Source organism: Scardinius erythrophthalmus, assembly GCF_964197995.2.
Source record: "Scardinius erythrophthalmus genome assembly, chromosome: 21".
In the NCBI taxonomy this organism is placed as follows: Eukaryota; Metazoa; Chordata; class Actinopteri; order Cypriniformes; family Leuciscidae; genus Scardinius; species Scardinius erythrophthalmus.
Window position 1 is genome coordinate 17,502,365 of NC_138241.1, and position 16,526 is coordinate 17,518,890.

The window sequence follows — 16,526 nt, forward strand, 5'->3', positions numbered from 1 at the left end:
GCAATAATACCTTTCAAAAATGAATCATGCTTTGCTAAATCAGCAGATTGTACTTCATGGTCTGGAGCTTCTCTCAGTGGCTGTGAGGAACTCTTTCTGCTGTGATCTGATGTGGTGGGAAAAGCAGAGGAAATGCTTAATCTGACACTAGGAAGAAGGCGAGTCTGTGCACCATGTGATCAGTGACTGACAACTTCCTTCCCTTTTATTCTTCTGTGATGATTGGAGAAGAAAGTAGAACAAAAATCATTGCTTTAGAAAGATCTAAGGATAAACAAAGCATCCCCAACATGGACTTGTCTCTGTGGACTTGTGTGTGTGTGTGTGTGTGTGTGTGTGTGTGTGTGTGTGTGTCTGTGTGTGTAGGCTACCTTAGCTATAGCTAAGTAATAGAAAGTAAGTTCAACTATAGGGCCAGTTCTTTTAGATGTAGCAATTTATAGTGCTGTAGCAGATGCGTAAATTCATATAATAAACAGTAAAGAAAATATGAACTAGAGTACAATTAGACCTCAGGTTTTGCTGGTGTATGCATGTGCCTTCCTCTTATAACTGGAGAAAGACTGCCATCTACAGGACATGAACTTCACCTGTTTAAACCACCGAAACAAAACAGGTAATAATATCGAAGTGTCGTTCAATAATAAAAGCTAAAAACAAACTTCACAATAATATATTAACTTAACATACAACTATAACCCTAACAAAACTGATACTCTAACTTAACATTCAACTGTAACCCTAACAAAACTGATACACTCAGTACATATATGTGAACAGGTGAATGAGGGGCCCCTTTTCTGAATAAAATGGTAGAGTCCAATTTCTTAGATTGTACCAGGAAATGCTGCAGTCACCAGGGCTCAGGTACAGCAGAACAGGTATTAATTCACATTGTAGTGGTTCTACAATGATTATAAATTCTGTATTTTTTGGGGGATTATATTTTCTTTTATCTACCCAACACAGATGTCAAAAAGGAATTGAAAGCCATCACCTTTTTCACAACGGTTTTGCACTGCATGTACCGCTGTGAAGTCTCTTAATATTCATGAGCCATTCCTGTTTCAGTGATAGGTTTTCAAAGGACGTGACAGAATTCATCAGCCAATCGTTGGACGTTTAGCACCATAACACAATTCATATTCATTAAGAAAGTATTTGTCATTGGTTACCAAACAATGTTAAAATTTGTCAGTATATTAATATTCATGAGATAAACCCTCACTGAACTTGTTAGTTTGCCAGCAACAAACCTATTTTGCTTAGAGTTTATTTTCTTATGTCTGGTAGATAGGCTACGTTACCTGTTGAAGTGGAGAGAAATGAGTAACAGTGAGTAACTTACAGTCGAAATCTACAGTAACGTTAGGTGTTACCTGCCTGCGCTAACAGGTATAGGTGTCTAGGGAAGCGCATATATTACAGTTATGATACAATACTCGTGAAACAGGTGCAGTGTCCTGTCACCGATGACCCATGGCGTCTGTGCGTGTGGCGGTGAGGGTCCGTCCTTTGAGCCAAAGGTTAGTCTTGTCCGAATGCTCAAAATCAACATACAGTAAGCTAGTACACATACTGTAAACGTTGGTCTGGTATCTATTTGATTTACTTGCACAACATGGCAACTGGCAATAATCATTATGTTTTAGACGATTAAACGCGTCTGAAAAAACTTCACAAGTATTCATGTGTCTGTTTAATAAATCTCTCTCACTAAACTGTTTTCCATAAGAGAGCATGTCTCACTTTATTATTATTTAATATCATACAAGTCTGTGGCAGTTTATCATGGTTTGCTGTTTTGACAATAATATTTTCATATTTGTCTATCCGTCTGTTTATTTTCCTTACTCAGGGAGAAGGACCTTTCAGCCAAAGTCATTATACATGTGAATGGACATAAAATCTCTGTCCTTAACACAAAGGTATCTCATTCAGTTGATATTTAAACACATGTTTGTTTATGTGCATTGGTTACAAAATTAACCAGTGTCAAAAATCAATCTTACCTATACCTGTTTAAAATGTATAATATTTGTAAAAATTTACTCTAGGCTTGTAATTATGGTTTAGGTGTTGCAGAGATTATTATTAAACTATTTGGCATTAATGAACACCACAATGTATGTGTTAGAAATGCCCTAATTAGGGTCAAATTAATTGTAATGTCCAAATATCACCTTTTATTGACACTAGTTGCAGCAGGTCAGCAAGTGTTTTATGCTTTGTAGGAGACTGGAGAACCGTTTGGAGAGAGAGGAAAGTCTTTCTCATATGATTTCTCTTATGATTCAATGAACAGCACAAGTCCAAACTTTGTGACCCAAGAAAAGGTACAAACTCCACTGCAATTGTCATGTGACCAGTAGTAATAATGATAGAAGTGTTCCAGCACCCATAGAACTAGCTGTTTTTACGAGTCGTTTACTGTAGATGTCAAGGTCTGTTTTTCAGTGTCATTCATTTCAAGTGGAAGCATGAACAATATAAATACCTAACTTTGATAATGTTTTTGATAGTATCTGATCTGCCACTGTACATATACTAGCTGAGCTGTAACCACAGGCTTTGAAACCAGTAAGATCTCTTCAGTGAATAAAAATCAAATTATTTTTTTACAGAAGATAGAGATTCCAAGAATACGTGCTCAAAATAGTAACTCTGTAGCTCATTTGTCATTTCAGATATTCAAAGATCTTGGTACCGATGTCCTGCAAGCTGCTTTTGAGGGCTACAATGCATGCGTTTTTGCTTACGGCCAGACAGGCTCAGGAAAGTCCTACACCATGATGGGCAACGCTGTAAGCTTCACATCTCATTACTGTCTCCCTCTCAAGTGTAATTTCAAAACCTACAAATCACAGCTAATAACACACTCTCGCTCTTCAGAAGATGGCAGATGCACACACTACTCCAGTTGCTGCAGAGCCTCTATTTCACTGCATGCTTCTCATGAGTAATCAGAAAATGTGAAAAGGGCAGCATATGAAGAACACATAATTATAATGGGTATCGGTCTGTCGTCCGAGAGACTCGTTCAGATTTGTACTGATGATAATTATTCTATTCTGTCTGATATCCCCTCTTTGTCGTGGGTAGTAATTAAAAGCCGCCTTTGCAGATCAGAGGGGAAAATAGTGTGGAGACTTTATGGAGTTCTTATTTATTCAAAGTGCTGTTGAAAAGTGCAGATTGAAGAAATAGTCGAGAAAGAGAGCTGAAATCAAACTGCCTCAAGTGTGTGGACATCTGAAGGGCAAAAGCATCAATTCTTTGTCCTAAAATTTATGTTATAATTTTAGATTTTTTTTATCTTTTAAAGATGATGATGTTGGAATTATTTCACCTATTCTAGCTTAATGTACAAAACTGTAGTCAATAAGTTACATTAATGCCACATAAATCACATGCTTCACTTTCACATGATTCTTTTTACTCCAGGTTTTTATTGCACAATGTTACGTCATTGCTTGTCCTTCTTAAATTGTACTAAATGTCTAATGTACATTCTAACAATACTTAAAAAGCTTAGCACTTTCTTCACAGCTTATTTGGTTTATTGACATTATATTGGCCAGTGTATATGTTCCATGCTGTTTTTAGAATATATATCTTTTTCAATACATATACAACCTAACCACATTTAGCTCACACATTTATTTATTTATTTATTTATTTATTTATTTATTTATTTATTTATTTATTTATTTATTTATTTATTTAAAAGACGGTGTCTTGCCTGATAAAATAGTTTTCCAGGAGTTTTCATTTACTCACCTATATGCCATTCTAGACTTCTATGGCTTTCTTTCTTCTGTGAAACTCAAAAGAAGATATTTTGACATTTTCTTTGTCCATACAATGAAAGTCACTGGGGTCCAAAATGCATTGAATGGACAAAAGCTGTTGAAACATTCTTCAAAATATATGAACATTCTTCATAACACATGGGTTATCCCTTATGGGGTTCAAACCTGCGATCTTTCCGTCTATTTCCTCAACCACCTGACTACATTTAACAGCTAACTGAGCTGAAATTTCTAATTTCCTTCTTTCAGGGTGATTATGGACTGATTCCACGGATCTGTGAGGGGCTGTTCCACCACATCAGTGGAGTGTTGCAAAGAGATAAGGCATCATTTCACATGGAGGTCAGGTATGAGCGCAATATTTCTTGGTAATGGCATAACCATTGCTGCGGGAATAGTGCCAAAGAAGTGAGTAACATAAGTAATTCCGACGTGTCAAGAGAGCTTCATACATGACCACAGTTGTCAATGGCCATCATTTGCTCCATGGTGGTTTATTGTAGGATAATGAACCGATCAAAATCCCAGGGAGAAGGACAGACAGATTACAGTGTGTTCATTCTGGCAGCTTGTCCTTTCTTATGGGCATTGTAAGATAGCAGGACTCTAATTACGACCAGATGATCAGGAAGGTCAGTGTTCAGCCTCCGTCTGCTTCCGCCTCAAGCAGTTATCATAGTGGCGTCTTGATAACAGCCCACATGGTAGATTAGATGAGAGAGATGAGAGAGACAGAAAGTGAGACCAGGGGTGTGACTAGACTAGGCTTGCTGTGGGCAAGTAATATAACCGGTGTTGCATCACCTTGTTGTCACACGTCGATTAACCGGTGGGAAAATTTCCTCAACGTCACGTCCCTAGACTCGACCTAATACATGTTATTTTAAACATCATAGATATACCGGCTGTCACAGTTCAATTACACACTGAACATGTTTATTCACTACTGTTCAAAAATTTGGGGTTGGTAAGGTTAATATAAATGTACAAACAGTAAATAAATACAGTAAAAACAGTAATATTGTGAAATATTATATTACAATATTGGTAACATGTTAGTTAAGGGTCCAATTCTTACTATTAACTAGTTGCTTATTAGCATGCATATTACTAGATAGAATATTGGCTGTTTATTAATACTTATAAAGCACATATTAATGCCTTATTTTGCATGACCATATTCTACATCCCTTAATCCTACCCAATACCTAAACTCAACAACTACCTTAATTAACTTAACTATTAATAAACAGTAATTAGAAGTTTGAGGCAAAGTTCTAGTTAATAGTTAGTTAGTAGTGAGAATTGGACCTCTAAAAACCTCTAAGAATTGGACATCTAAAATTTGACCACAATATATTTTTAACACAATATACTTTTCTATTTTAATTCTATTTTAAAATGGAAATTTCAGCAGCCGTTACTCCAGTCTTCAGTGTCACTTGATACATCAGAAATGATTCTGAAATGCTGATTTGGTGCTTGAGGAACATTTCTTATTATTATCAATGTTGATTACTTGATATTTTCAATGAAAACGTGATACTTCTTTTCAGGATTTGTTGGTGAATAAGAAGTTCAAAAGGACAGCATTTATTTGAAATAGAAATTTGTAAAATTATAAATGTCACTTTTTTTTCCTTGATGGATAAAAGTGTTCATTTCTTTTAAAAAAGACAAAATGTTCAGACTCAAACTATTAAACAGCAGTGTTGGTCTGTTAAATTGGCAGTAGGCTAGTAGGTTAGAGCTAATAAAGTCCATAATGAAATTTATTCAGCTATGTAGTATCCCAGAGGCCATATTTTCTGTTGCATGTTGCAAAATATTGACTGTTTGCATCTACAGTACATTTCAATGCAAGCTCTTTGCTTGTGCAGACTTCTGGATGTGTATTAAGTTTAATAAAGGAAGCTACCGAGTCATGTCTTTTGCTTGTGGTATAAATGAGGTCTTAAATTACAGTTATTGTGTATTAAATCGATTGCCATTGCAGTTAGGATTGCTGCAGTAGAAAAAAAAAAATATCGGTTACTGAAACCCAATAGCCCAGTCACACCCGTGAGTGAGACCTGTCTTTATCAATTGAAAAAAAACCTGGTTGATACTTTACCCATGGCTTCTCTTGCATGCGACTGTAGTGTCTAAATGCCTGCAAGAGGTTTTTGTAGTTTAACTACCTGGATTCCCTCCTTTAAACAGTGCTCATTCACATGGGACGGTTCTAGCAGTAGAGGCATTCAAAATGTCTGACTGTCACATTTTAATTAGTTCACTGTTGGTTTGTACTGAGCTCGAACTGATACTGTCTCTCTCTCTCCCTCCAGCTTCATTAGGAGATGAAGAGGGACCAATCTGTCTTTCATTTCAGGAGCCTGTTTAAACATTCACATTTCTCAGACAGCTCGAAATAGGTTTATCGTCTTTTGGGGTTTTATTTCTTTTCTGACTGGCGAGACTTTCTCCCCCTCACCCACACGATTGCTGTAATATGCAGCAGTATATAACAACAGAGCTTATTCAGATTTCGGGAAAATGTGTAGCCTCTAATTCCTTGTCAAGTCGCTGTGTTCCATCAAGCCAGCATTTTCGATAATTTTATTCATGTACAATGAGATTCAAACAGCGGCAGGTAATTGATTTGAGTTTTCCAGGCAATTGCTTCACGAGTGATTTAGTCAAAACAAAGAAAATTTAATAAGCTAGCAAATGAGCTATTAAACCAAAATATAAACTAAACCAGTGGTATTTAGCAAAACTGCTGGAATGTGGCTCATTTAAAACCAGACTAATCTAGACTGAGTCACTGTTGAAGTTTTTGTGGCAGCAAAATTTCATCTCATTATATCCTAAAATAGGAGCTAATGTTTCAAGAGCAATCTATCACTGCTTTGTTCTTGTCTTTGATGCTTTGTGCTTCCAGCTACTTTGAAATCTACAATGAGCGAGTTCGAGACCTCCTTCCCAGCACAGAGACACAAGGCTGTGAGCTGAGAGTAAGAGAACATCCTAAAGATGGAGCATATGTGGAGGGTAAAATGACTACAGAAACAACACCTCACATCATGATGATTGAAAACTGGCTCACTTTTTAATGTTACTTTACTGATTGCTTAAACAACTTTATCAGAAATCCAGTAAAAACATTTGTTTATGTTTCTCTTATGTCCTGTATATGTCTAGCCCTCTCCAGACACCATGTGCAGAGCTATACTGAGGTTGGCCAGCTAATACACGAGGGCAACAGGAGGCGTGCCACTGCCAGCACATGCATGAACCATGTCAGCAGCCGATCCCACGCTATCTTCACCATTCGCTTCATCAAGGTCACAAGTCCATTTACCCTCTGCTGAATGCCATCTGCCTCTTTGTTTGTACATTTGTGCAGATAGCCTTTGTTAACTTCATGTGCGAGTGAATGTATTATCGCGAGAGTCTACAAGAATGTATTATCGCGTGAGTCGGCGAGACTTGTTGGTTCTTCTGTGGTATTTGCGGGAGAATAGAGTGTGGAGTAATAAAAAAACTTTCTGTGGAACTTCGTTGTATTTTTGGCTATTTTCAATGGTAGCAGAGGATGGTTTCCAACTACAGAGTACCGCCTAAGCTTGATGAAGCTCGACCATACGAGTGCTGGAAAAATGAAGTTAGCATGTGGAGACTTGTTACGGACTTAGAAAAGAAGAAGCAGGCACTCGCGGTGGTGCTGGGGCTCGAGGGGCGAGCCAGAGAGACCGCTTTGGAAATACCCGCGAACGATCTAAACAAAGATGACGGTATGGAAACCTTGCTAGCTAAGCTGGACGCGATATTCTTGAGAGAAGAAAAAGACCGCGCTTATGAAGCATACTCTCATTTCGACTCGATTTCCAAAGACAGTGCGGTGTCCATGACGGACTACATTATAGACTTTGAGCAAAGATACAACCGGATGAAGAAATACAACATGACCCTGCCTGACGCTGTGTTAGCGTTTAAACTCCTGGACACGGCTTGTCTCGAGGAGAAGAGTAGGCAGCTAGCACTTACAGCGTGCACGGATCTGACATTCGCATCCATGAAGTCAGCGCTGAAGCGGATTTTCGGAGGAAAAACCAGTGGAGCAAGCGGCGGCAGCGAGACTCAAGATGCGGCGTTTTTCACGGAGCAAAGGCCATCGGGCAAATTCAGATGGAACAGCGGCCCGTCACAGAGCAGACAGCGGCAGCCACAGCAAGGTACAAACCCACTCGACAAATATGGTAAGAGAACAAAATGCGTCATTTGTCAGAGCACGTACCATTGGGCCAAAGACTGTCCTCATCGGAGAAATGAAGTAAAGCTAACAGAAGATGTGGAAGAGTGTAACATTACACTATTTACAAAAGTCATGACGGACTCTGAGATATTTCTAACTGAATCACTGGGATCAGCTATCATTGACACTGCATGCACACGTACAGTTTGTGGTGAGAAGTGGCTGGATAGTTACATGAAAGACCTGAGCCAAAGCCAAATAAACAAACTGCTGCAAACAGAATCTTCAAGCAGCAGACCTTTCAGATTTGGTGACGGTCAGATGGTACAATCCAACAGAAAGGTGAAGCTTCCTGCTAAGATCGGACAAACAAAATGTCACATTGAAACGGAAGTTGTTCCTGTTGATATTCCTTTACTGCTGAGCAAAATGTCTCTAAAGAGAGCAGGAACTGTTTTAGACATGGAGAATGACAGAGTTGTCATGTTCAAGCAACCAGTGCCTCTTGAGCTCACTAGCTCGGGACACTATTGTGTTGACATTAGAGATGATAATACTGAAGCGAACACCAATGAAAGTGAAATCCTTGTCGTTACAGCAGAGATGTCTGCAAAAGAGAAGCGTAAAGTTCTCCTGAAGCTCCACAAGCAGTTTGGCCACGCCTCCGCAGACCGGCTGCAGAGGCTCATCCTCAGCTCTGGAAATACTGACAAAGACTGTCCAGTTATTCTGCAAGAGATCATCCGTGACTGTGAGGTATGTCAAAGATATAGCAGGACCAAGCCCAGGCCTGCTGTTGGTTTGCCTTTAGCCTCAGAGTACAATGAGACGGTGGCAATGGATCTACATGAGCTGGAACCTGGCGTATGGTACCTCCACATCATCGACCACTTCACACGCTTCAGTGCTGGAAACATTGTGAGAACAAAGAAAGCCTCGGAGATCGTCAACTCCTTCATTCACTCGTGGATAAGTGTTCATGGTGCCCCCAAACGAATATACACAGACAACGGTGGCGAGTTCAACAACGAGGAGTTGAGAGAGATGGCAGAAAAATTCAACACTGAGATGAAGACTACAGCGGGATACAGTCCTTGGAGCAACGGGCTGCTGGAGAGACACAACATGACACTGACTGAGATCCTCCTGAAGGTGAAAAGGGAAAACGGGTGTGGCTGGCAGACTGCTCTAGACTGGGCTCTAATGGCCAAAAACAGTATGATCAATGTGCATGGTTATAGTCCACACCAGCTTGTGTTTGGTCACAGTCCTAATCTTCCCTCAGTTTTGGTTGATAAACTGCCTGCTCTAGAGAGCACTTCTATGAGTACTAGAGTAGGACAGCACCTAGCAGCATTGCATGCATCCAGAAGAGCATTCACGGAGGTGGAATGCTCAGAAAGAATAAGAAGAGCTTTACGAAAGCAGGTCAGGCCTACAGATGAAAAGTATGAGACAGGAGACAGAGTGTACTACAAACGAGCAGACAGTACAGAGTGGAAAGGCCCTGCTGTAGTTATCGGTCAGGATGGCTCTGTAGTGTTTATCAGACATGGTGGGATTCTTGTCAGAGTACACCAGTCCAGGCTGAATAAAGTCAATGCACAGGATGAGGATAAACCTGGACTACCTGATATTCCTGAAAATAGTAAAGAAAAGGAAAATGTAATACACACGGATGTGTCAGAGAATTCAGATGATGAAATGAGTGTTAATGGAAACGTGCAAATCCCTGAAAACACAGAAACAGATGAAAGAGAAGACATGAGACAAAGTAATGAGACAGAGAGTGATGCTACTAATACAGTGAGTTTCACTGGTGTCAAGCTGAGAATAGGTCAGACAGTGACGTTTACAAACAGAGATGATGGTACTAAGCACACTGCCAGAGTTTTAAGCAGAGCAGGAAAAGCAAAAGGGCAATATAAAAACTGGTACAATGTGCAGTATCTTGAACCAAATGGCAGCGAGGGCCAAAAGGAAGCTTTAGACATGTCACAAGTTGATGATCTTCTCACTGAATGTGATAACACTGATGCTGATGTACTCATTACCAAAGACATCTCTTTTGATGCTGCTAAACAGCAAGAGATTGAAAACTGGCAAAATAATAATGTTTACGAAGAGGTCACAGACAGGGGTCAGAAATGTATTTCTACTAGATGGGTCTGTACGTTGAAGGAGACTTCTAATGGTATTGTTCCCAAAGCTCGCCTTGTGGCAAGAGGATTTGAAGAAGTCAATAATCATGAATTACAAAAAGATTCTCCCACATGTGCATCAGAGTCACTCAGGCTGCTGTTAGCTGTTATTTGTCAAAACAAGTGGAAAGTAAATTCTATGGATATTAAGTCTGCCTTTTTGCAGGGAATGGAACTCTCAAGAGACATTTACATTCGTCCTCCACCAGAAGCAGGCGTGAACAATGCATTGTGGAAACTAAAGAAATGTGTGTATGGACTTGCAGACGCTTCCCTCTACTGGTACAACAAGGTCAAAGAACTCATGCTGAACAGTGGTGGTAAAATGTCACGGGTTGATCCTGCAGTGTTTTATTGGCAGAATGAGCAGTCTGAGGTGACAGGAGTACTGGCATGCCATGTGGATGATTTTTTTTGGGCAGGTTCAGAGCACTTTGTAACTAACGTCATCCCTGTACTTAAATCTGCATTTCACGTGGGTCGTGAAGAGCATGGCAGTTTTTCATACGTGGGGATGGACATTGCAACTGTGGGTGGTGTAGTGCAGGTGCATCAGCACAGTTACATTGAAAACCTACAACCAGTTCACTTACAAGCAGCACGTGCTGTACAGAGAGAGGCTCCACTAAACGAGAAAGAAAGAGAACAACTCAGGTCCAAAATAGGACAAATTCTGTGGGTTGCTAAACAGACAAGACCAGATGTAATGTTTGACACATGTAGCTTAGCAGCCAACATTAAGAATGCTACTGTTCAGTCCATACATGAAGTGAACAAAGTGATCCGTAAACTTAAGTCAGAGAAGGTCACACTTAAGTTTCAACACTTGGGCAACAGTGATGATTTGGGTTTGGTGGTCTTCAGTGATGCTTCACTGGGCAATCTTCCAGATGGAGGTACACAGGGAGGGGCTTTAATTGCTCTCATGGCAAAAACAGGAAAATTCTCTCCCCTGTTTTGGCAGTCTAAGAAAATCAGACGTGTGGTTAGAAGTACGCTGGCAGCAGAAACCCTTGCCATGTCAGATGGTATTGACAATGCTATGTTCTTGACTATGCTCTACTCTGAGCTTACCACTGGTAAAGCTGATCTTAATGCTCTCCCCCTTATTTGTGTTACTGATAACCATTCCCTGTTTGACGCACTTAAGTCTACAAAACAGGTCACAGAGAAGAGACTAAGATTAGAAATAAGCGGTGTCAAAGAGCTCCTACATGCTAACAAAATCAAAGAAGTGCGCTGGTCAGAAGGCAAGTCACAACTTGCTGACTGTTTGACGAAGAAAGGTGCTTCCTCACTTATGCTTCTTAAAGCGCTGTATGAGGGTGTATGGAAACTGTAATATCTGGACTATTGAGCATTTATCTTGGTACAGTTTTTTTTTGTTTAAATACTCAAGCTCACTTAAATGTTACTGTGTTCTGAAAATCGTTTTGTATTTGGAGACGATGTTTAATATGTCAAAATCACCTGTTCATTTTTTTATTTAAAGAAGAGAGGGAGATTGTTAACTTCATGTGCGAGTGAATGTATTATCGCGAGAGTCTACAAGAATGTATTATCGCGTGAGTCGGCGAGACTTGTTGGTTCTTCTGTGGTATTTGCGGGAGAATAGAGTGTGGAGTAATAAAAAAACTTTCTGTGGAACTTCGTTGTATTTTTGGCTATTTTCAGCCTTCGCAGCTTGAAGTTATCATCTCCCTGTTTGTATTATCCACTGAGCTTTCTCCATTTTCTGTGTATGTTGGGGAGGTCTGGGTAATGATACACAGATGTTAATGTGTCAATGGCTATGTTTTGGAATACTAGATTACTGCTTTTTGGACAGTATTTCATATATTAAATAATAGATGGGTATTTATAACCAGGAAAAGTTAATCAGTAGGCATTATTCCACAAAAAAAATTATTTGATGTTTTGAGTGGCTTCCATGTGATCTAAAAATAGATATTGTAATTTTTTATTGTTTTTATTTTAACAGATTGATATTCCTTCCTATATCACACTGGATATAGAGTAGTATGATAGTATGCTTCTCCAAACATTGCATTTTTTTCCAGTTTTTTTCAGTATTCTGTGTGTCTTCTTAGTTTTTCCATGTTATGAGACTACTATTTTAAACTTAACAGGGTTCTGTTGGTTTTAAGTTGGCTCTGTTGGTTATAATCCAGCTCTTTTAATAAATTCATAATAATTTCAGAAACTTCAGGGGACAGGATGTCATGCAGCATTAAGCATTTCCAATCTTACTTTCCTGTGTTCAATCAAGTGTTTTAACTTGTTTCTTTTTCCTGTTGCATTATGGTTCTACATTATGAATTTCGGATTGAGAAATATCTGACTATCGTCTACCATAATATGTCCTTATAGGCCATGTTTGATGCAGAGTTACCGTGTGAGACGGTGAGTAAGGTACACCTGGTTGACCTAGCAGGAAGTGAAAGAGCTGATGCCACACAGGCTACTGGCATTAGGTTGAAGGAAGGCGCCAACATCAATAGATCTCTGGTTACTCTGGGCATCGTCATTTCCACTTTAGGTAAACCAACAATCAAAGAATACGTATCAGCTTAAGGTTTCAAGCACTCTGACTGACATGTTATGAGGTTGTTCAGTGGATATTCTTTGTTGTCACAGCTGATCTGTCCATTGGTGGTGGAATAAAAAGGAAACAAAACTTTGTTCCATATCGAGACTCTGCGCTTACCTGGCTCCTAAAGGACAGTCTTGGTGGGAACTCCAAAACCATCATGATAGCCAGTATGTCAGAGGTCACACGTATCACTGTGGTCATAGTTCTAGCTCATAGTTCTAGCTCATAGTTCATAGCTTCTCCAAACACGCAAGATTTTGTTACGCAATTTATTTTGCAAAACGTTCATGCTGCTCTTTTCCTTACAACAAAAGGGAAGTTTGGGCTGTTAAGCTCTAAAAATCCACGAAAAAGGCCATTAGAAAAAGTAGCAGACTGAAATTAACATTCCATTGCAAGGAGAGTTCTGCTAATCTTGCCTTGATTATGTATTAAGGATTAATTTCCTTTTATCTTTTTTGTCACTCTAGCCATCTCACCTGCTGACGTGAACTACAGCGAAACTTTGAACACTCTTCGTTATGCCAGCCGTGCCAAGAACATTTTAAACAAGCCCACTGTGAATGAGGACAGCAATGTAAAGATTATCAGAGAGCTGCGAGCTGAGATTGCCCGTCTGAGAGCGCTGCTGTCTGCGGGAAATCAGGTGATTTAAGTTCGACTTCATCCTCCTCAGACATCACAGGCTGAATTTCAATTTGTATATTATCAGTATTAAATGGTATGCCAAGATTAGCTTAAAGAAATTAAAAAATCAGAATTGAGATCTCTTCAATATCTCTGTTTCTCTTAGACTGCAACGAGATGGAGTCTCCAGCTTCTCATATCTCTCATAAGACAAGAGTAGGGTCTTAGTCTCTTCTTGAGTTTTTGAATGATGGCTCAAACTTTACTCAGATTTTGACAAAAGTTAGAGATTTCAGTATGTACCTTTTGAATTTATCAACGGGCAATTGTTTTTGTGTTTATTTGTCTTTATCCTAAGCAATTTTAAGAGATCAGTTTTACCTAATTAACACATAATTAATTCTCCTGAACTATGAAAGCAACCTTTAAGCAATATCTTTTTCCTCTGGAAGGATTAGTGCCTCCCAAATCATATCACTGAAATTATAGGGCCCTATCTTGCACCCAGCGCAATTGATTTTGTACACCGACGCATGTATCATTCCTATTTTGCACAGCGGACTTTTCCCTCCACTGGCGCACGTCGGTAAATTAGGAAATGAACTTGCGCTCCCGGGGGCGGTGCAGCACAAAGAGGAGGCATGTTCCGGCGCAAACGTTTTCTGGTGCTATTTTGCTGGTTTAGAAAACAATTCCGCCACTGACCAGGAAAAACCTAGTCTAAAGTCAGTGGCGTGTTGCGCATGTTATTCATATGCTATTTTAAGGATGCATGCTTGGTCATAATCAATGTAGCGTGTGCACAACGCGCCTGCACTTTGCTTATCTCTCATCTACATAGACGCAGCAGTTCTCATTTTTAGAAAACCATACATTATTACATGGAAAAATATTAACACACGAGGGAAATCATTGTTGTGTCCATGAAGATGTGAAAAAATAGGCATAAATCTAGCTTACACATTTACCCAAATTATTATACGCCTGTTTAACCAAAGCTAATTTGGGTGGGTTTCTCCCATCCCCATATAATGTCACTTCTCTGTCTTTTACGGCCCTGATGAGAACGTCGGTCTCCTCGGCTGTGAACCGCTCCTGGCGTGCGCCTGGCAAATCCGCCGTTATATTGCAATCCGCCATGGAACAAGCGCGCCTGCTCTTAAAGGGAATGTGAGATGTCGCTCTGATTGGTTTATTTAACGTTACTCCCAAACCACGCCTATGAATAATGAAGCTACTTCAGACCGACCCATTTTAGATTTGCGTCGGGCGCAAGAGTCATTTATCCTGCCGGTATAATAGCAACAGCGCCCAAGACCCGCCCACAAAGTTACTTGCGTTTCGCGCTTGATACTTGTGTTTCAGATCGTTAAAATAGGGCCCATAATGTCAAAATGGCCCGGACTACATACTGTTACAAAGTCTGCATGCTTTTTGGGATAATATTGCTCACAGCCTTTTGGTATGGAAAGTTGTACAGACGTTTTATGCAGTATTAAAATGTAATACTGGCATATACACAGAAGTGCCTACTTTTGTACAGCTTTTGTTTTGTTTCTCAGTGGTCACATGACTTAAATACTTCAGTCTACCTCCTTACAGATGGTGTCATTTGAGCAGCCTTTAGGGTCGAGTGTGGAGGAGAGGCTTCATCAGGATGAAGCCAGAGTAAGTGTCTCAATTTCACTGCACATCCTCAGACTACTTGAGCAGATCTTCTGGTGATTAAAAGTTGGGTAAAACCGAGCACAGCAGCCGATCACTCCTTGATTTCCCCACCGCTCATGGCTGTTTAAATATGATGCATGCTGATTTAGGGAGATAATTAAAGCCTTTATGCTAGAGGAGGTCAGCAGCAGCATTGTTGTTTTTATTTTAATTTTATGTTATGCCGCACTTTAGTCTTCCTGTTAGGTTTGGATGTAAATATGCATGACTTGCAACTGGGATTTTAGAGTGCTGTATTTATCCCAACACTCAGAATGCTGTTTTCTGTCCCATTTATTGTGATGAAAGAATGTGGCAGCTGCACAATAAGCATTTTATTTTTTCTGTATCTGTATTTTCTCTTATAGAAATAATCCAAAGTATCTCTCTTTTCTTTCTCAGGTTCAGGAGCTGACAAAACAGTGGGCTAGTCGTTGGAAAGAAATCCATAATATTCTTAGGGTTGGTAACTTGCATGCACTTATGACTTAATACACCTTTACATTTTGCTTTCAAACATGAATTTCAGGAAATGGTGCTGAAATTAATTGTCATATCCCAGTGAGTGTCGGGGTTATCAGGATTGTTCACCCTAATTATTTTCCTAATTACTCACCTTCCTGTATACGGCATTTTTTTTATTTTTTTATGTGCATATACACCATAAAAATGTAAAATATATATACCTACAGTCAAACAGGTGTTATAATTTGATGTTACTCAGCACCTACAGCTTGTTTGCTTCTTACTCAGAATCCCCCGTAGTTGCAAGAGCACAGCATCAATTCTACCTCTATATCTAATTTGTTCATCCACAGTGATCTTAGAAAGATTGCAGTGAATCCAGTCTGCTCTTCTCTGCACCCTCCTGTGTAAACTGTGGCAGTCAGTGAAGTAGTCTGCTTGTGAGGAGGAAAAACAATATCACTTTAGCTCTGTGCGTCACTCTAGCTCCATGTGCTGCTAAATAGAGAGGAAGATATTGCTGGTTAGTCACCTAAATAACTTCCTATTCTGCCACACACACATAGATTTCTAATTCCTGATAGCAGAGTTTTTTTTTATCTTATACCTTTGTCTTTTTAACTGTGCAGCGAATATGGGTCAAATAGTCTGTAATTCCTTGGTTTATTTGACATTTAAATATTCTGCTGCTGGTTTGAGCTTGTAGCACATTTAAGAGAGGTAGTGCTCCTACAGGGATGTAGGCTTTCAGTCAGGAAAATGTCATCTCTAGTTCTTAGAACTCAGTCAGGGTAGATGCACTATTTAATATGATGTGAATGACAATATAGAAGTTTAGCATATTTAATGTGTTGTATTGTGCAGTCGTATACATTGATGTCGTT

The 16,526-nt window shown here is 39.5% G+C and overlaps 1 protein-coding gene across 1 annotated transcript in view; it reads left to right on the forward strand.

Moving 5' to 3' along the window:
- Positions 1-834: 834 nt before the first annotated feature.
- The window catches only part of kif16bb (kinesin family member 16Bb), a gene marked incomplete at its 3' end in the record, with an annotated part of 31,879 nt that continues 16,187 nt past the window's right edge, over positions 835-16,526 (forward strand). Inside the window, exons 1-13 of the mRNA XM_081351602.1 lie at positions 835-881; positions 1,454-1,526; positions 1,859-1,928; positions 2,235-2,336; positions 2,688-2,804; positions 4,062-4,159; positions 6,736-6,845; positions 6,996-7,138; positions 12,621-12,789; positions 12,888-13,010; positions 13,314-13,489; positions 15,073-15,138; positions 15,580-15,639. Coding sequence (XP_081207728.1) covers positions 1,480-1,526; positions 1,859-1,928; positions 2,235-2,336; positions 2,688-2,804; positions 4,062-4,159; positions 6,736-6,845; positions 6,996-7,138; positions 12,621-12,789; positions 12,888-13,010; positions 13,314-13,489; positions 15,073-15,138; positions 15,580-15,639 — 1,281 coding nt within the window. The 5' untranslated portion in view covers positions 835-881; positions 1,454-1,479. The remainder of the gene's footprint in view (positions 882-1,453; positions 1,527-1,858; positions 1,929-2,234; positions 2,337-2,687; positions 2,805-4,061; positions 4,160-6,735; positions 6,846-6,995; positions 7,139-12,620; positions 12,790-12,887; positions 13,011-13,313; positions 13,490-15,072; positions 15,139-15,579; positions 15,640-16,526) is intronic.